At 40.2% G+C, this 21,658-nt stretch overlaps 1 protein-coding gene across 1 annotated transcript; it reads right to left on the bottom strand.

Moving 5' to 3' along the window:
• Nucleotides 1-4,697: 4,697 nt before the first annotated feature.
• On the bottom strand, nt 4,698-7,084 carry LOC141834616 (putative leucine-rich repeat receptor-like protein kinase At1g68400). The gene is made up of 2 exons (XM_074721934.1): nt 5,701-7,084; nt 4,698-5,616 (listed from the first exon to the last, which is right to left on the bottom strand). Exons 1-2 carry the CDS (start codon nt 7,082-7,084, stop codon nt 4,943-4,945), a joined length of 2,058 nt encoding a protein of 685 aa, XP_074578035.1. The 3' UTR covers nt 4,698-4,942.
• Nucleotides 7,085-21,658: the final 14,574 nt, after the last annotated feature.

Raw genomic sequence — 21,658 nt, 5'->3', positions numbered from 1 at the left:
TGTCTATCTTCATGTTTTCATTTGATTGATGCTAGTTCTTGGTCCTATCAGTTGCTTTTTATCTCAATTAATAAATAGCAGCCAACCTAGCCTGTGTAAGACTACTAACATTTTATTTTTCTTTTGCCCTGTTTATTTCTCTTGAACAATAAAATTGCTTTGTTTTAATGGCTTATTTACTTGTTCTACCACTGATCTGTTTATGATTGTATTGGTTTTGATCTCCATTAATGTTTTGTATCATTGATTCTTCACTTTCCCCTAACACATCAATGTTTGAAAATTTAAATTTATTAGCTGCTATGTAAATTTTGCAGAGACGAACTGTAAACCTTCTTGATTATTTATCTTCTTGTCATGGGTGCTGTATCACTGCAGGTAGCTATTTTCTAAGAATGTTATCACGCTTCCAAGAGTTTCATCTTTGAGTTGCGCATAATTATCCATGTTTGGCTTGTGAGAATTTCATGTGCGTTTAATAATCTTTCATGCTTCAGGAAATAAGGTGCCATTCCCTTTGGTTATCTGTTAATCCACATGCTAAAAAGTATGAAATGGCGATGACAGCTTTCAGTTGGAAATTTAGAGTACAATTTTCAAGTATTACTAAAAAAATTAGTCAAGATTATGCTATTGCGCCATTTTAGTTAATATTAACTGATCACAACTTATTCAAGTCTATTGGTTTAGTCTCGATTCAAATTATTGTATTTGAGACAATCAGTTATAGTTCATTTGTCTTTTGGAACATATTACAAATTGTCACTGAAACTTTAAGGTTTTGGTAACTAAATTTATCATCATCTTTTCTCAGTTTGGATTTTGTACTTAATTTTGTTAACAATCATGGTAATTTTCATCAGTAAATATACATGAATGATAATGCTTTTATTATTATGTGTGACCAAGAATATCTTAGTGACAAAGAATTATGGTTCTAATTACAGAATAGTTTCATGTTTCACTGGATATCTTTTCTTAATATCTAAGAACACTACCAAAAAAGGTGATAATAATCTCATTTTTAGGGCATATGATAGACTGGGAAGAGCTGGAGTCAGTAAAATTATAACAAAGAAAAATAAACAAAACCATGCATGGTAAAGTCAAGTTTGATGGGTTTTAAACAAGAGAAACAAGCATATTATTAGAGAGGACTTAATTGTTTTGTACACATTAGTATGTTTACCTGATGAATAATTTTTTATTAAAATCAATTTAAAATAGAAGTCTTATCTTTAATAACAATAAATTTCTCCTTGGTCCCATAAATACAATAAGCTACTGCTTCAAAATTGCACAAGCAATACAAGATAAACAATGTTAACATTGTTCTTCCTTCTCTTCTTTAATATTATGTTTTCACCCTTATCAAGACCATAAACTGCCATGCTCAACTAGATTGTAAACCTCACTGCTATTCTACATGAGTATCTCTGTCTATGCCTCTTTACAAGTGTTTTAAACTCAACTTCTAATCCAGCAGTATGTTACATAGTTATCAATTGTATGCACTATATAACACTTAACACTGTATTTTTCCTGAGAAATGATGTCAGAAATTGGTGGTCATTAACCATGGTTGTAGGGTTGATTACTGTAATTTTTGTAATTGAGTTTAGGTCGAGTAAATTCATTATGAAGTAACATTTTTTTTCCTTTTGTCCTCCATTTAGTCAATTTTTATTAAAATTATTTATTATTCAAGAGTCACAAAGTAGAGAAGTAGAATCTTACTTCTAGTGTGGTCATTATCTCTTCTCTCTAACCTCTATAATATAAAGTACTCTAGTTTAGTTCACTCAAAGCTTCTATTCTCTACCTTTTGTCCTAAAAAAAATTGATAAAGTGAAATTAGAGCCATGTGAAATAACATCTTGCAACCTTCTCTTCTTTCCTAATCTCATTAATACAAACTATGATAATTGAGGGCTATAAAAAGTCTTAGAAGCCTCATGATTGAGAGGGGAAGTGTTTCTCCATGATAGAAAATCTTAAGAGAGCCGTTCTAATGAGTCGTCAACCTTTCCGTCCTCCTTAGAGCTTGGAGATTCTTTCGAAGCACCGACAACACAACTAAGCTTTCTCTTCTCTTTTTCTCTTTGATTCGAGTTGTAGGATGTCTTCTTTTATGTCTTGCGATTGTAACTCCATCTCCATAGGGTAATATTCTAGATTTTAGGATAAGGGAGTAGCCTGATATATTGTTAGTATTCATCTTTTATACTTATTTATCTTTATTGTTATATGATGTATTTATCTATGATCTGGCTTTATTGCGTATACATGATTTTGACACTAACTTTGTATCTTCATATCTCATGGGATGTGGGGAAGGATCGAAAAGTGAGGCCAAATTTCTGACCCATAAAAATCGAGACGTGAGGAGTTGTTCACGAAAGTAATCCAAAACTTCACGAGAGCATTATCGGCTATTACAGAGCTTAATAGGTCAATCTTGATTTAACATCATGAAGTAGGGGATGACACCTATAGGACCGTGAGATATCATGACAAGAGTCTCGAGAAAGTAGTCGCTCTAGTAAAATCGTCTTGAAAGTAGGCATCATGTTTAGGTAGACATGTCGGTATAATTCCAAAAGTCTATATTAGTATCTTAGAATAGATCATCTACATGCTTATAAACATTAATGTAAGAAAGTAAGTAGTATTTAGGATTTCAATACTCATCGGGACCAAATCAAAATTCTAGAGTCACTTTTCAACATCGATTTTCTCTCTAAGACTCCTCGTATTTTTTTGATTCATTTTCTTTCTTTTTCAACTCTCATAATTTTTGATTGTTTGGATAACTTGTTTTGTCATTCTAACTAGTACTCAATTTTACAGTCCATTTGGGATCGATTTTTTGATTACTTGATTACAACACTTGAGATTTTTGTACATCAAATTTTTAATGTCGTTATCGGGATCATGTCAAGATTAATATTGGTTCAATCATAATTTGATTAAGTTGATTTCTTTCTTCTCTTACTTTTTATTCTTTTCTTAATTGTTATTTTTTTTGTTTCTCCTTTTCTCCTTTTCTGTCTTTTCTGATATTTTCTTTTTCAGGAGGATAACTTTCATTGTATGCTCATGTCAAACAAATCAGGAGAATTTTTTTCCTTTTGATTCTAAGATTGATAGGATTTTCTATAAAAGACGAGTCCTACAAAGGCAACTAGAGATGGAACAAGCACAAGCAATTTCAACCATGATCGATAATAAGCCGTTGAAGGACTACATCGCTCCGAGCGCTAGAGGATTGAGGTCGAGCATCACACGATCTACAATAGATGCCAAAGTTGAAGCTCGCATTGATACATATGGTCCAACAGAACCAATATAGATGAGCACCCTCAGAAGACTCAAACTTGCACTTAAAAATATTTTTAGAGATTTGTGCAACTCATTTTAAAACACTAAAGTTGCAATAGTTAAATGACATAGAATATACAAAAGATCTATTGACATATAGTGGAAGCTAATTAAGTAAGTCAACCATTAGCAAATTAAAAATTATTATTTTTATTTACAATATATCTAGATCTTAATAGCTAATTAATCCTTGAATGTTCCGCACGTTAAGTAAATTTAGCACCCATGCACATCAAAGCAAGTCAAATTAAAGATGGTAGTCATTCATAAAATAGTGATCAATTGATAGAGGATAAAATAATAGAACATAAAGTCAATCAAAGCATTCAATCTAGGGAAAGTAAGTAACATGAAGGATCATTTAAAAAAATTCACAAAAGCAAACATATCATTTTCTAAATTTAGAAATAAAATATATCTTTTTTATTATAATTCGGATGTTCAAAATTCACTTATTTTAATTTTTTAAATTATAATTCTCTTATTTATTTTCTTAAGTACTTTCTTACTGTCGATTTTGATATTCCGTGACTCCCTCGTGTGTGCCGTGCGCGACTCGCGATTCCCTGTTCATCACGCGATCACGAGCCAGATCTGACCGTCTAAATGTGGGAATGCACAGTGTTCTGCCTCCCCGACCCCTGCCACTTCCGGCCGCCCTCGCCTCGCCGCCCGGCCACTGTCGACCGTCGGATCGGGCCCGATCGACGCGCCACTCGTCAGTCGGCGGCAGATTTTCGATCAGATTGTGGTTGGAATCCGGTGCAATTTGACCAGAACGCGGTCGGCAATGGCACGTGCCGTTTTCAACCAAATCGCGATTGGATTCCAATCAAATCACAATCGGATTCTGGCCAAATCGTGATGGGAGATCGGCCGAGAAAGGACCACCATCGCACACCGATCCTTCCCGATCGGTCTCTGGCCTTGATTTGGCCGGAATCCGACCGTGATTTGGTCGGAAACGGTGCGTGCCACTGCCGGTCGCATTCCAACCCAATTGCGTTAAGATTCCGGCCACAATTCGATCGGAATCTGATGTCAGCCGATGCGTGCGGCAAATGGCGCATCGATCAGGTCCGATCCGATGAGCTGGCGGTGATCAAATAACACGGCGAGGACGGCTGAAAGCGACAGGAGTTGGCTGTGTTGTGCATAGGATGGCGCAGAATATCAGTTCTGTTCCGACTGTAACACATTTGATAAAAACGCTTTAACTTTTCCTATAACTGAAATTCTGCATTGATACACACTGCTGGGTGTCGCATGCGGACAAACCTCGCCCGCTTCCCAATGCATCTCTGTCTCCTTCTACCTTTTTCTTTTCAGCTTTCCCATGGCGGATGGAGACCACCGCCCACCGAACAGGAGAAGAGATGCAGAAAGCAATGCATCAAAATGGCATCCAATGTTGTCTCATTACAGATAAAATATGATCAGTCATGTCGCTTCTGCTGCTGCTTAACCCTAAACCTCCTCATCTTTACTCAACACACTGCATGCATATGCATGACGACGACGACGACAGGTAGGTACCCGAGCAATCCGACGGCTTACGATGCTATGCGGCGTCGGAACCCGAAGGCGAGTCGGAGACCGAGTCGAACGAGTCGTGTGAGGGCGAGAGGTCAGCGGCTCCGCCGCCGTTTCCGCCGCCGTTTCCGCCGCCGCTGCATATGTCCTCGATCATCTTGACCACGTTGGCAATCTTAGGCCGCTGGTCAGGTGCGATGGCCGTGCAGCTCATGGCGATCTGGAGCAACGCCACCATCTCTTCCTCGATCCCTTTGTAGCGCATCAGCTCCAGGTCGAACACCTCCGCGGTCCATTCCTCCCGCACCACCGACTGTACCCAGCGCGGCAGGTCGGCCGTCGCCGCTCCGTCCAGCACTGGCTTTCCCGTCAGCAGTTCCAGCAGAACCACCCCGAAGGCGTACACGTCCGCCCGCTGCGACGACCATGGTCGTCGCCCGTCGCACGGCGCCTCCGGGGCACGGTAGCCGCCTCCGGCGCGCCCGGAGCCTGTGCCGCCGGGGCCTAGGAGGGCTAGGCCGGAGTCGGCGAGCCGCGCGTTGCCCTCTTTATCAAGGAGTATGTTTGTGGACTTGATGTTGCCGTGCGTCTGCTTCGGCGAGCGGCTTACCTGGTGGATGAACGCTAAGCCCCGCGCCGACGCAACCGCGATGCGCATCCTTGTCGTCCAATCCAACGCCGTCCTCCCTGGGCCTCTGTTTCCTGTTGAAAAGGAATCCAAAAGATTTGTTGGTGGAAGGAAAAAAACTGGATTTTGAAGACGACGACGTGCGATTAATGGCGGACCGTGGAGGAGAAAGAAGAGGCTGCCATTGGGCATGTAGTCGTAGACGAGCAGCTTCTCGTCGCGGGCGTAGTAGTAGGCTTTGAGGGGGACGATGTTGGGGTGGCGCAGGCGACCAAGGGCCTCCATATGGCTCTCAAAATCCCGCTTTCCGCCGAGTGGGACTTCGCGGAGGCGCTTGACGGCGACGACAGTACCGTCGTCGAGCATTGCTCGGTACACTGTCCCACAGCCACCCTTCCCCAACATCTCCGCCGACGCTCGGAGGAGGTCCTCCAGCTCGAACCGCTTCGTTCCTTCGAAGAAGACCATCTTGCCCCTCTCGAATCCGCTCCCGGCGGCGCCCGCCACGGCGGCTCCTTGAACGGCGTAGGGACTGGAGGAGTAGACTATCTTTTCTCCTTCGTGTAGGCGGGACGGGTTCTTCCCGGCGAACTTGCGCCAGAAGTAGCAGAACAGCAGGCCGGAGACAAGGATGAGCACCGCAAAGTCGCCGACGACGATGGCCACCACTACCACTCTGTTCATCCCGCCGCGTTCGCCGCCTGCAGCGGCGCCGTGAGGTGATGAAACCTCGGGCTTTGCAGAAGGGGATGACGCCACGACGGCGGCCGCAGGAGGAACAGGAGGCGCGGCTCCCGCTGAGGGGCGGCTAGGGTCGCTCACCACGTCACGGCAGGTAGGAAGAGGCCCGCCGCAGAGGGCAGGGTTTCCTGTGAAAGCCGAGGAGGGGAATGCTGCAAACGACGGCGGAATGGCGCCGGAAAGCATGTTCGAGGATACGTTGAGGTCTTGGAGGCTAGGAAGCACGAGGCCGGAGATGGGACCAGAAAGCAGGTTCCCGTCGAGCCGTAGCGTGAGCAGTCGGCTAAGCCGGTTGAGCGCCGCCGGCACTGGGCCAGTGAGGTTGTTGGAGCTGAGGTCGAGACGGTAAAGTCGACCGAGCGAACCAACCGACGGCGGGATCTGGCCGGAGAGCTGGTTGTGAGAAAGGAACACAAGCTTGAGAGCCGACAGAGAGGACAGATCAGGGATGGCGCCGGCGAGGCGGTTCGACTTGAGACTGAGAACGCGGAGCTGGTCGAGCCGAGCTACCGCCGGAAGCCCGCCGTAGCAAGCGAAGCCCAGGCCCTCGAGCACAAGGCGCGTGACACGGCCACCGGCGCAGGCGACGCCCCGCCACGACGCGCAGGGCGAGGGGTCGGAGCGGTTCCAACTCCCGAGGCTTCCGGCGGCGTCGCAGGCGAGCTTGAACTCCAGCAGCGCGCTCAGGTCCCCATCCAAAGTCCCTGAATCGACGATACAGCAACAGAAACAAGAGAGGAAAAACAGAAAGAGAGCGGCGCGAGCGCGAGCTGAACGATGAGGCGATCTCTCCTCCCTCATTTCCCTGTTGTTCACAATGCTAGAGACTGCGACTAGAGGAAGAAGGTGGCTGCTTTTTGTGCTTGGGGTTTGGAGAGCAGCTGCTGCCACAGCTGGTGCTGGTATCCAGCTTTAGCTTTCCTCCTCATCTTCCTCCTGGGTTTTAATTGGAGGGAGGGAGAGGATAAAGGCAAAGGCATTGACATCGGGACGCGTGCTACGTAGTCCCAGGCCCAGACTTGAAAGCTTAAGCCGTTGCCTCGCCCCCCGTATTTAATTAAATTACTTCTACTGCCTTCTGACATTTTGAATTATTCCCAGAAGATTTATTATTATTATTATTATTAATTTTAATAAGTATTTAATTTTTTTAATCGATAAATTCCGGAGATCAGTAAAAAAAATTTTAATCGATCGAAGCATGCGGCGTGATAACTAGGTTCTTGATTGCGAGATGGGTCCCCGGGGCAATAGTGCAACGGTGGGCATCCGGATTGTAACTCCGGGACCCGCGATTTGATCCCAGCTACGGCGTATTTGTAGGAATTTTCCTCCAAATGAGGAACGCAATCAAAGGATGCTGGGCATCTGGATTGGCCGCCGTTTGCGCTTCCCGATTTACCTTGGTGGTCGGTGGAAAACTTCCGTGGGACCGGGTCGGCCACCCCAGAGATGTGGCTACTGGGATTATCATTTTTTTGATTGCGAGGTGTCGTCCGATTTACCCTGATGGTCGGTGAAAAATTTTCGTGGGACCGGACTCGGCCACCTCCAGAGATTAAGTCCATGAGATTGACTGGGATTTATCATTTTTTTTTATTGCGAGGTGTCGCGGTAGGATATTCAGGTTGTGATCCATGCATCTTTGGTTCGATTCCCAGTTACGACGTATTTACAGAAATTTTCCTCCAAATGAGGAGCTCAATCAAAGGATGTCAGGCGTCTGGGTTGACCGCTGCGTACACTTCTCGATTTACCCTAGTGGCTGGTGGGAAATTTCTGTGGAGTCATACTGATCACCCCAGAGATAGTCAATGAGATTAACTAGGATTTATCATTTTTTAATTGAAGTTTAGATGGTCATTGTTTAATTATAGAATAATATTTTAAGGGATTTTTTTTAAGATTCTTTTATTTAGCTATTCGGGCATCTGGAAGCTTTTTCATGTCCCTTCACGTTGTCCGTTGATCCACCATCGATGTTGTTGACTCAGCACTTCTGGACATCTACATCCTTTTTCGAGCGTCTGCATTCCTTTCTGAACGCCTCTATATTGACATGGAAGTTCCGAATGAACCTTGACTCCGTAATGCTTTATCCAGATCGAAGCACTTGGAACCACTTTGGATATCTGGAAGCTGAGTTGTCCTGATTACTGGGACTTTACCACCTCACTACTTCATCGGCCCTGTTTTACTGACATCCAATTATCTGAAACCAATCCAAGCACTTGAAATTTCGATCGCTTAGATCCGCAATCAACATTTTAAAATTATCTTGAAAACCCATGACTTTCTCTTCCTATACTCTCATTGAGTATAGTACCCTGTGCACTGCTTCTTATAAGATTTGTGTTCGTCTTATGAACTCTTTCTTTAGGGAAACTATAGCTGAAAGAAAAGCAACTACAACTGAAATATATATTAAACTCAAAAGTTCTTGTCCTTGGCTTGAATCTCTGCTGCTTTCCTCCACTATTGTTTTCGTCCTTCTTTTGACTTTTAACTCTTTCTGCCAACTTCTAACCTATCCTCTCCTTATTATAGGAGTGTCGAGAAAGTTCAACTACAAACATTTATAAAGTGAGCTCATGGAAAGAGTGAATAAGTCTTATTCTAGCTTAGACCTATTTTCCCCCTTATATTGGGAATAAGTGTATTTTATCTTGGATTCTATTGCCTTTAGTTTCTTTTCTCTTGGCTAAGAAAAGGAAGGAGAAAACTATTGCTTAGACCTCTTGATCCTCTTTATCCAAGGACAAAGTCTTTCTACTTATCTTTTGCTCAGACCTCTTGATCCTCTATATCCAGGGACAAAATCTTTCTACTTATCTTTTGCCAACCTTGATTTCACAAATGAGCTTACCTCTCTATCCAGGACTTTTGATCTAGAAAAAACCAAAAAGGCTTAAGATCAAGGGTTGCGGGATCACACTCTTGCTCTAACCTCTTCATATGGGGGCTGAGTTTTGATTGATATAAGAATCCCATACTTTCATTCACTTTTGGCTTCAATGCAAGATGTTGTTGAAGATTGGAACAAATGAAGAAGGAGAGGTCATAACTCTTTCTACTTCGATTTTGCCTCTTTATAGGGCGAAGCTTTCTCGATCAACAGGAATTCTAGTTCAAAGTTTACTCATGTAGAGGAAAGAAAGTAGTGAATCATAATATAACTCATTTGCTAACATCTTGAATAGTATATCTTTCATAGTTTTGAAAATGGACATTTTTAGACTTGTGCTAGGGAAAGAAAGTACTTGAAATAAAGTAGTTCATGATGATACTAGTACTTATCATTGAATTTCCTAACATATTGAACTTAAATACCATTCACGACTCTTGCTTATTCATAGCCATGATGATGTGAACCCAAGAGAGAAAAATCTCAAGAACCCACAACTAATTGAAAAAAGAAAGAAGGAGAGACTAAATCGATAAGAAGGATGAATAGAACATCGACCCGATACTTAGAAAAGCTGAACCTTAGTATAGAGGAAAAGGGAAGACACCACAACCTTGTGATGGAGGTTGATAAGTCTCTGAACGCCACAAGGGGATGCCTTGATAAGTTCTAGTTCAATAAAGAACCAACAAGTAAGCCTCACCATTCTTTAGATTGAAAATATGCCAAAAGATACATGTGTTTCTATCACCTCCTTTATTTATAGCTATAGGGTGATCAAAAAACCCTAAAAGGCCAAAAGAAAACCTATTTAGTAAAGACCTATGTAGACTAGTTAGCCATTTTAAGCTTATGACATCATTACAATCCAAATAAAGCTAGAAATTGAACCTAAATTAAGCCTACATATCCCTACCACATAAATATGAGACTTAAGTAGCTATTTAAGCCCATTCAAGGCTTGAATTAGGTTGACTAAGCCGTTTGATTTGTTTTTAGTCAAACCTTCTTCAATTGTAACTTTGACTTTCATATCTTCAATTAGCACATTAAGTGTTTCCTTCATCTTTTTAGCCTTAACTCTTGTAATTGGACTTCCATTGATGCACAATGGATCATCAACAACATCTAGAGTGGGTTGAGCATGATCCATATTAGCTTGTTGGGCAACTTGATCACTTGGTTTGACTCCATCACATGAACTCTTTCCATTCACGACCTGTTATTGAGCGACGAGCAATAGCTAAGTGGCGATGAGGTTAGATGTGAGGGATCCAACTACTGCAGATATAGTCAAAGGCATTGCACTTCGAACGGCAAGAGCAACAACTTAGGGATTGGATGTTTTTGCCTCAGCCCTCTTGTCTTCTTCTACTCTCGAGTCAGTTGCATATGTGTTTTCCCAGATGGAACCATCACTAGGAAGTCATGTTAGTGTTAGCCCTATAGCCAATCATGAGATGATTGACTAAGAAACTTTTTATATCGTATTTTATTAGTAAAGATAAAGTTTTGATTATTATATTACTTCATATTTGTGTCAAATGAATAAGTATAATAATTTCTTTGGATAATAGGTTCTAATCTATATCATATCAATTGATTGAATTGATAGTGAGATGATATAGAGAATACTACTCTTGACTCCTAGTCAAACATTAATATACAAGGACAATATTAGTGCATTGGGACTAGTGTGTAGGTCAATTGATGACTTGATCTCATAAGTCATGGATATGAGATATCATGTTGACACATGATATATATATATTGGAGAATAAATATTGAATTGATCCGCCATGAAAAAGTTTTATGGATCGTTATATGAGTGTCATAAACCTTCTCATAGTGACTATTCATATGAATAGTTCTTAAATCTAAAGTCACTAGAGTTTCCTATATTATCAAACGTCACCCGTAATATGGTGAACTATAAAGTTGATCACTGGGTATATAATGAATTATACGGAGGGATATGAGTAATGTAGATGTGATCGATCCCTCCCATATGACGGGAGTGATATCTATGGGCCCCTTGATCGAGTAAGGACTACTAGATCATATAGTCATGCTCAAATGAATTAATATGAGATATTGAAACTTATTTGCTTGAGTGAGTCAACTTGAAGATTAAAACACAAAGTTTGATAAGAGGATGGCACAGTCTATGCCTCATTGATCAATTTCAATATTGAGGATAGAAGGACAAAGTCATACATTATAATAGACAAAGAAATGTTAGATCAGATCTCGACTTTCTCGTTACTTGGGTAGTAATAATGCATTGCTAAATCTCACTCATTATTTATGTGTCTAAAGCAGTTTAGATAAATTGTCAACGTTATGAGAACCTATTGGGTCACACACATAATGGACACGATGTTTTAGAGATAAGTTGATTTTAGTTTGACTAAAATATGATCCGAAATTAGATTAATTGAGTTAAACTCAAATAAATCTAATTGGATTATGGGATTGAGTCTAATCCAAGTTAGACTCATTTAGATTAGACTCAACTACTTAATAATGGATAATGTTCATTAAAAAGTTTAATGAAACATTATTAAAGAGGAAGGCCAAGAGACATTCTATTCATTGGATGAGAATAGAAGATGAAGAGCGAAAAAAGAATACCAAGAGTTTTTGTTATTTATTGTGATTTATGGACATTAAGAGGAGGGAAAGCTCAAGGGTAAAAGACCCATTATATTTATTGGATGAATACAAAAAGGTTTCTTGCATTTTTAAAATAGATAGAGTGATCATCATTTTTCTTCTTCTTGGCTGAAACACACAAGGTGTGTTTTTGGTCCTCTTGTCTTATGAACCATTCCAAGTTGTTAGCACAATTAAGGTGGTTTATCTCTGAGATCGAGATCGTGTTCGTGTAGATACTATTACATGCTCGACCATTCTGATCGTGCAGAGATCCAACGAATCAAGGACTAGCAAGATACGTTAAGAATACGCAACAAAAGTATAACTTTTAGTTAGAACTTTGTATGAATTTTTTCCACATATCATTGGAAGGGATCATGTTTTCCGCTACATATATTGTTGTTTTTCACATAAGAGAACCCAATAAGTCATGGGGCATCCCCCTGGCAAAGCGAATAATTATCGTCCAGTTTCTTTGCTTTGTGAGTTTCATCAATTCCCATATGCTTTTAGTTGAATCTGGTGAAGGCGTATATCCATCTCTTCATTATAATACGTCGGTTGTAGCTCTAGCTCATACCGATCTAGCATTGCCTTAGTAGAGATTGGAGTAAGATTAACTTGAACCTTTTTAACCCAAAACTGCTTCGCAAATTAAAGTGCCCCCATTTTAGAGTCAATTGACTTAGACTCAAATATAGAGAGACAAAGAATATCTAGCAGAGCCTTGTACTTTTCAACATAGCTCTATTGATGATTACTATGTCATCATCGAGAAGAGTGTACTTTCCAAAAGGTGCCTTTCTCTTGGTAAACAAACCACACAGCCAACCACACCATGAAATGGTGTGAGAAACTGAAGAGTGCCCAAAAACCATAATACCCTCAGGGCACAGCAAAGCTAATGTATCTTGCTTTCTTTAATAAAGGGTGATGAGTCCAAAAGACATTCCACCACAAGGGCCCAGAAACAATGCACGACTAAATGGCTCATTCAAAGACGCATGTAAACACAGCTTTTAGGACTACCACTGCAAATCTGTATGTAGTCGAGGATAAAACACAGGAAAGTATATCGGAGGGACTCATTCAGCTAAGATGGACGATGGGACCTTTTTGATTAACAACACCATCCATAGGAATACGGGATAAGATGCACATACCCCAATCATGCACAGGGTGTAAAAGTCACTGCCACACAAAGTTATCAATGGCAAACAAACATTTCTTACCAACTCTCGTAAGGATGCACATCAAAAGACTACGACGAAGATTTAAAAGGCCTATATGTTTATAGATCCCATATAAAATAGGCTCAATTCTTTCTGAAAAGAGCATAAATATGCCAAACACACCTAGTATTATAACTATAATTTAGAGGATGCCCTCTTTGACCAGATCATACCAAGATGCCATTCAATCCGCTAGTTGACAATTAGGCAAAGATTTCTAGGTTGATTTCCAAGATAACCCTTTGTGAATAGGGATCTCAAAAATCCATGGTAGATACTTACACTAAAGGCTATTAAATTGCCCTTTAAAATGCCCATCAAAAATTTGAGCTGAGCTATATTTTGTATGGCACGCTTTCAAATGTTAGTTTGCTAATACACTTAGTGAGATGGATGATCCTACGCACACTAAACCAAAAGAGATATAACTTAACTAGTCAATCACCTCGTTTAATAATAAAAAATGATGATGCTTTGGTTGTATCACCGACAACTTGCACAACTTAAATAGAGACTCACAGTGGACTTTACCCACTATTCCTATCTAAGATCTTGATATGGTGAATCAATGGGAGATGATAGCTAAAGAGGCGGTGTTGTAGATTTTGATGGCGAATAGAGCGATTGATTGAGAATGAAGAAGAAACGAGAAAAATCTGCACCACGCAAATAGAGATTAGTGTTGAGGGAGCTCGGTAGGGCCACTCTGATGCTCAAGTTAGCACAGAGACTCAAGGAGAATGAAAGCAATGGAAAAATGTGGAAGAAGAAAAAAACGAGAGTGTTCTTGTGCATACCCTCGTTGCATGCCTTCACGTGTATATAGGAAAGCATTTAAAGGACCAAGTCTAACACTCATATGATTGCTCCTCTATTCACTAGTAGTGCCATATTCAGGAATATTCATAGTAACCATTAATGGTCTCTGTAGGGGGACGAAGATGATGGAATCAAGGAGCCTAAGTCCTCTAGAATTTGGTACACCAAGTTGATGGAGTCGAGGAGCCTAAATCCTTTAGATTGGGCAGATCGAGCTGATGAAATTGAGGAGCCTGAGTCCTTTAGAATCCGAAGAACCAAGCAGATTGAGTCAACGAGCTTGAGTCCACTAGAATAGGGGGACCGAGCTAATAAGTCAAGGAGCATAAGTCCTCTAGAATCGAGTGGCCGAGTTGAGTGAGGGATTAGGTGGACTGAGCTGATGGAGTTGAGGGGCCTAAGTCCTCTAAAATCAGGTGGCCGAGCTGATGGAATCAAGGAGTCTAAGTCCTCTAGAATTAGGTAGACCGAGCTAACAAAATCGAGGAGCCTGAGTCCTCTAGAATCAGGTGGCCGTCTTGATCTCCACCTAGGCTGGACTTTTGACCTCCACCTAAGCTTGCCTTTTACCTTGATTCTGCCATGTGTACACCCCTTTTTCCCATCATATTACCCATTATTATAGGAGATCTAGCATAGCACTGTTGCAAATTAACAACACACTCTTTCAAATATAAGTAAGTAAATAATAAGCCTGACTTACGTACAAGTTCCATTACTCTTCACATGATGACAAGAACACATCTCCTTCTAATATAAGATATCTAGTAATGGTCAAATGGATTTTGATCAAAACCCATGTAACTACCCCACATGTTCAAAAATGTGGTGCCAAAAAACTTAAGGTAGGCGCTCCAAACAATTGACAAATAAAGTCATAGTTCCTTTCAAGCAATATCTAAAGAAAGAGATTGATTATTCCCCTAATAAGACACAAACTTTACATTAAATACAAGGTAGTTATGCCCCCCTCCAACTGAGAATGAATTACTCAAAGAAGCTAATTTTCATTAGTTCGCTTCTATCAAGAGAAAATATTAGTATCTGCTATATGCTTAACAGATGCCCTCTTTATAATGCATCAAAGCAACATAGAAGCCAAGGAGCAAGTGGTGCGGAGTGGAACCTCTTTGAACCAGTTCTTTAAGGAAAAGTGCATAGCCTTATTGAATTGAACCAAACAGGAACTACATTAGGAGCATATGCCAAATTTTCCCTACTAATTGTTGCTATCCTAAGTCTGGTTCTGTACCTGATTACGCATATCCTATCTCGAAAGTTGTTCATTCCTAAGGGTGCTATCATTCGATACAATCTCCCTGATAATCGATCTTGTCATTACATTCGGCCCTATCGACTGAACTATCTGTTGATACCCTCTCTTTCATTTGGTTCACAAGCAAAAAAACATGGAATGCATGGGATGAGTCCCAGAAAGGGAAATAGAGTGATGTGAATTCGAGATCAAGAACTTAGGGGCGGCCCCCACTATTTGCGAAGCCATGGGCCTTTCTTTCCAAAGTCCCTTGGATGCTACATTTTGCAACACTAAAAGAAAAGGTGATAAATTAGGGTAGTGAGGGTGCGGAAGCTTGAAAGGGGAGAAGATAACATCAATCAAAAGCACCAAGAGAGGATTTCAAGGTGAAGCCCTCGAAAAAGATTCAATAATGCATGAAAAAGCTTCACATTTCTTATTCCCTTTAATCATAAAACAATAACAGTCCAAAAAGATTGCTTGCTTAGATTGGCTGCTTTTTTGTGCTGCTTAAGTTTCATATATTGCATCTTACTGTTACTTAGTAGTGGGTAGTTTGAGGCTATGAACATCTTTATTAAGCAGCAAAAGTGCAATTATGTGCTGATGTTGTGTGATTCCATGAGATTATGAATCAACTACTTCTGATAGATGAGTAGACTTTAGGATAAGTAGACCTTAGAAGGAAGTGATGCTAGCTACCCTTCACCTGCACCTGAGACTATGAGTAGTCCCTCTGGTGTACAAATAACCTAGAATGGCACCCTTCATGTTCTTATCTAAACCTTCCTCCCCCTTGACTTGGCTGATCCCCATCGCTACTGCTCAGCCCTTGACTTTAGTTGACTTGATTTGAGAAAAAAACTACCAATTATGTGAGGGTCGAGCTATCCTAAGTAGCATTAGTCCACTTACATTGGTCTAACATTTGGTATGTCCTGAACTTAAGCTTCAGACAAGGGATCAGGATGGAGTGCTTAAGCAACAGAGCACTATGGACTCTCATATGCTAGCTTAAACCCCTCGTTTCAGTTAGGGAACAGAACTTGGAATACTAGAAGCCTATCAAAGTTCGGTGACTAGGAGGGATAGGGATAGCAGGCAATGAGTAAGTCAAGGCCAAAGGTCTAACATAACCACGAACTTTCTTTATTGTAGTAAAGGAGTCGTTATACATAAGACTGCACCTAAGTGCAGAGAATAGAAGGAGAGCCCAACTTAGAAGCGCAATCACCTGACTTCAACACCTCGACTAGGGAAGCCCCTTGGAGAGCCTGAGCCTCCTATCCTCTAACTAAAAGTGAGTACCTCGTCTGCTAGTTAGCAAGTGTGGTAGAGAGCAGCAAGAGTCCGCGTGAACCCCTCAATGTTGTGAAGGTTCACTCTTAGTTGAAATACTAACTGCAGGCAATCCTATGCGATAAATAATAAATCGTAGTGAAAAAGGATCCCTTGAGCGATCCATGCGACAGAAAACTTATACAAGTTTAACTCTACAAAATCCTATCTAATAGGGTATACCTTTGGAGCAAGCCCTTCGGTTATCTCGCTCGTCCAAAGTTTATCGAATCTCTTGCACGTTCAAGTGTCTGTACCTCTATGCGTATCCACACGAACTCTCACTTTTGGAGAAAATTTTGATTGTGCTAGCAACCCTTTGGTGGTGTGTTTGGCCAAGAAGAGGAGGGTTAAGAAGATGAACATCCAACATGAGTTTTGGAAAGAAAAAACTCTTTTATACTCAAGCCATGAATACCAAAGGTTTTTAGGCTTTTGGTATTACATCATCAATGCATGACTAATCTTTTTTAATCATGTATGATAACGTCATCTTCTTCAATACATGATTAATCCACATTAATCATGCATGATGAATCAAACTTCATTCATCAACTTGGTTTAATTTAAGTCTAACTCAAATTCAACCAACTTGAGTCTAACTTAAGTCTTGGCCATCCAATAAGCTTAATTATTCCTTTAGTCAAACTAAAATGAACCCATCTCCAAAATAGAATGTTATTTGTGTGTGACCCAATAGGTTCTTGTAACGTTGACAATGTCTCTAAAACCCATTTTAGAAATATAAGTAATGAGGACATATAGCAATGCATCATTGCTACCTAAGTGACAAGAATGTTGAGATACGACATAAACTTCGTGACTATGATAATGTATGACCATGTCCTTCTATTCTCGATATCTAGATTGATCAATGAGGCATAAACTGTGTCATCCTCTTATCAATTTTTATGTTCCTTGATCCCCAAGTAGACTCACTCAAGCAAATGAGTTCAATATTTCATATTGACTCATTTGAACATGACCATGCATTTCGTGATCCTACTCTATCAAGAAATAGCAAGATATCACTCCTGTTATATTGGAGGGATAGAACCCATTTACATCACTCATATCCCTTGGCATAATTTGTTAGATACCCAGTAATCACCTGTATAGTCCATCTTGTTTTGGGTGACATTTGACAACTCCAAAGTACATAACTCCTTATGTAGAGAATCGTAGTTTGGCCGTTAGTTTGAGGGTGGCATGTGGTGGAGAAAAGAAGCTTTGTTCCTAGCTTGTTCTATAAGGTCCTCCAAAAATGGCTTAAGAATTTGGTGTTACGATCTGAAACAATGCTCCTAGGCATGCCATGAAGTCTTACCACCTCTTTGAAAAACAAATCTGCCGCATGAGTTGCATCATCCACTTTGTGGCAAGGTATGAAGTGTGTCATCTTAGAAAATCTATCAACTACCACAAAAATGGAGTCCTTACCTTTTTGAGTGCGTGGTAGCCCTAAAATAAAATCCATAGACAAGTCAATCCAAGGGGAATCAGGAATAGGTAAAGAAGTGTAAAGTCCATGAGGTGATACCTTAGATTTTGCTTTTCTACACACAATGCACCTTTCACAAAATTTCTGCACATCATGCTTCATGTGTGGCCAATGAAAACGTTCATGCAACATTTCTAAGGTCTTTTGGACCCCAAAGTGTCCCATTAAACCCCCCCCCCCCCTTATGTGCTTCCTTAACTAGCAATTCACGCATGGATCCTCTAGGCACACAAAGTCTATTATTCTTAAACAGGTAATTATCATGCCTAACAAACCCATTTTGTGATTTCTTTTCACACGCAGCATATAATTGGGAAAATTCATTATCATGAACATACAACTCCCTGATATGTTCAAAGCCAAGTAATTTAGTTTCAAGTGTAACAAGCAAATTATACCTTCGTGAAAATGCATCTTCTACAATAATTACCTTTCCTTGCTTATGCTTAATCACATACAGAAATTGTTCAAGAAATTCAACCCGTTTGGCATGCCTTTTGTTGAGCTTCCCCTTCCCTTTCAAATACTTCAAAGATTCATGATCACTATGAATAACAAATTCTTTAGGCAAAAGATAATGCTGCCATGTTTGCAAAGCTCTAACAAGTACATACAATTCTATATCATAAGTGGAATAGTTGAGAGTGGCGCCACCTAACTTCTCACTAAAATTTGCAATGAGATGTCCATCTTGAAGTAAAATAGTCCCAATACCCACATGAGATGCATCACATTCAATTTCAAATGATTTGGAAAAATCAGGCAAAGCAAGAATGGGTGCATGTGTGAGATTGTCCTTAAGTGCTTGAAATGCATTTTTTTGATTCTCCCCCCACTTAAAACCCATATTTTTCTTGACAATTTCATTTAGGGGTGCTACCAATGTGCTAAAATCCTTCACAAACCTCCTATAAAAAGTTGCCAACCCATGGAAGCTCCTAACCTCACTCACAGTTTTAGGGGTTGGCCAATCTCTAATGGCCTTAACCTTCTCTTCATCAACCTATACTCCTTTAGAACTTATGACAAATCCAAGAAAAACCACATGATCAGTGCAAAACTTGAAAGTGAAATTGGGCCAACATAAAGATAAAACTTGAAGGCCCAAATCTACATGATCCAAGATGCATTCAAGGGCTACAAGTGTCCAATTTTCGTTGGTATTCAAAACTAAATATGGATTGTATGAATGGTTGGTAATGCCTTTCGGGTTAACTAATGCACCAAGCACTTTTATAAGGCTTATGAACCATGTTTTACGAGAATTTCTTGGAAAATTTGTGGTAGTATACTTTGATGATATTTTGGTATATTCCAAGAGTTTGGTTGAGCATGTAGCACATCTCAAATTTGTCTTGCATGTCCTTAGAACGGAGAAACTATATGCTAACTTAGAAAAGTGTTCTTTTTGCACTGATCATGTGGTTTTTCTTGGATTTGTCATAGGTTCTAAAGGAGTGCAGGTTGATGAAGAGAAGGTTAAGGCCATTAGAGATTGGCCAACCCCTAAAACTGTGAGTGAGGTTAGGAGCTTCCATGGGTTGGCAAGTTTTTATAGGAGGTTTGTGAAGGATTTTAGCACATTGGCAGCACCCCTAAATGAAATTGTCAAGAAAATATGGGTTTTAAGTGGGGGGAGAATCAAAAAAATGCATTTCAAGCACTTAAGGACAAACTCACACATGCACCCATTCTTGCTTTGCCTGATTTTTCCAAATCATTTGAAATTGAATGTGATGCATCTCATGTGGGTATTGGGGCTGTTTTACTTCAAGATGGACATCCCATTGCATATTTTAGTGAGAAGTCAGGTGGCGCCACTCTCAACTATTCCATATGATATAGAATTGTATGCACTTGTTAGAGCTTTGCAAACATGACAACATTATCTTTTGCCTAAAGAATGTCATTCATAGTGATCATGAATGCCCTTAGAAATATGTAGCACATCTCAAATTTGTCTTGCATGCCCTTAGAAAGGAGAAACTATATGCTAACTTAGAAAAGTGTTCTTTTTGCACTGATCATGTGGTTTTTCTTGGATTTGTCATAAGTTCTAAAGGAGTGCAGGTTGATGAAGAGAAGGTTAAGGCCATTAGAGATTGGCCAACCCCTAAAACTGTGAGTGAGGTTAGGAGCTTCCATGGGTTGGCAAGTTTTTATAGAAGGTTTGTGAAGGATTTTAGCACATTGGCAGCACCCCTAAATGAAATTGTCAAGAAAAATATGGGTTTTAAGTGGGGGGAGAATCAAGAAAATGCATTTCAAGCACTTAAGGACAAACTCACACATGCACCCATTCTTGCTTTGCCTGATTTTTCCAAATCATTTGAAATTGAATGTGATGCATCTCATGTGGGTATTGGGGTTGTTTTACTTCAAGATGGACATCCCATTGCATATTTTAGTGAGAAGTTAGGTGGTGTCACTCTCAACTATTCCACTTATGATATAAAATTGTATGCACTTGTTAGAGCTTTGCAAACATGGCAACATTATCTTTTGCCTAAAGAATTTGTCATTCATAGTGATCATGAATCTTTGAAGTATTTGAAAGGGCAGAGGAAGCTCAACAAAAGGCATGCCAAATGGGTTGAATTTCTTGAACAATTTCTGTATGTGATTAAGCATAAGCAAGGAAAGGTAAATGTGGTAGCAGATGCACTTTCACGAAGGTATAATTTGCTTGTTACACTTGAAACTAAATTGCTTGGCTTTGAACATATTAAGGAGTTGTATGTGCATGATAATGAATTTTCCCAATTATATGCTGCGTGTGAAAAGATATCACAAAATGGATTTGTTAGGCATGATAATTACTTGTTTAAGAACAATAGACTTTGTGTGCCTCGAGGATCCATGCGTGAATTGCTAGTTAGGGAAGCCCATGAGGGGGGTTTAATGGGACACTTTGGGGTCCAAAAGACCTTAGAAATGTTGCATGAACATTTTCATTGGCCACACATGAAGCATGATGTGCAGAAATTTTGTGAAAGGTGCATTGTGTGTAGACAAGCAAAATCTAAGGTATCACCTCATGGACTTTACACTCCTTTGAGATTTTACACTCCTTTGCCTATTCCTGATTCCCCTTGGATTGACTTGTCTATGGATTTTGTGTTAGGTCTACCACGCACTCAAAAAGGTAAGGACTCCATTTTTGTGGTAGTTGACAGATTTTCCAAGATGGCACACTTCATACCTTGCCACAAAGTGGATGATGCAACTCATGTGGCAGATTTGTTTTTCAAAGAGGTGGTAAGACTTCATGGCATGCCTAGGAGCATTGTTTCAGATCGTGACACCAAATTCTTAAGCCATTTTTGGAGGACCTTATGGAACAAGCTAGGAACAAAGCTTCTTTTCTCCACCACATGCCACCCTCAAACTGACGGCGAAACTGAGGTGGTAAATAGGACTCTTTCTACTCTTCTTAGAGCAATTATTAAGAAGAACATTAAGTCTTGGGAAGAATGTTTACCTCATGTTGAATTTGCTTATAATAGGGTTGTCCATTCTACTACTCAATTTTCTCCTTTTGAGATTGTTTATGGGTTCAATCCGCTAACACCTCTTGATTTGCTTCCTTTACCTAACACTTCTTCTTTAGTTCACAAGGATGGCAAAGCAAAGGCAGAATATGTGAAGAAGCTTCATGAGCAAG

Source organism: Curcuma longa, chromosome 9 (genome assembly GCF_044706935.1).
Source record: "Curcuma longa cultivar G26 ecotype Majalengka, Jawa Barat chromosome 9, ITB_CL_G26_1.1, whole genome shotgun sequence".
Taxonomy (NCBI): domain Eukaryota; kingdom Viridiplantae; phylum Streptophyta; class Magnoliopsida; order Zingiberales; family Zingiberaceae; genus Curcuma; species Curcuma longa.
Note: the sequence above shows the minus strand (reverse complement) of the source record. Positions and strands in the feature narration are given on the sequence as shown.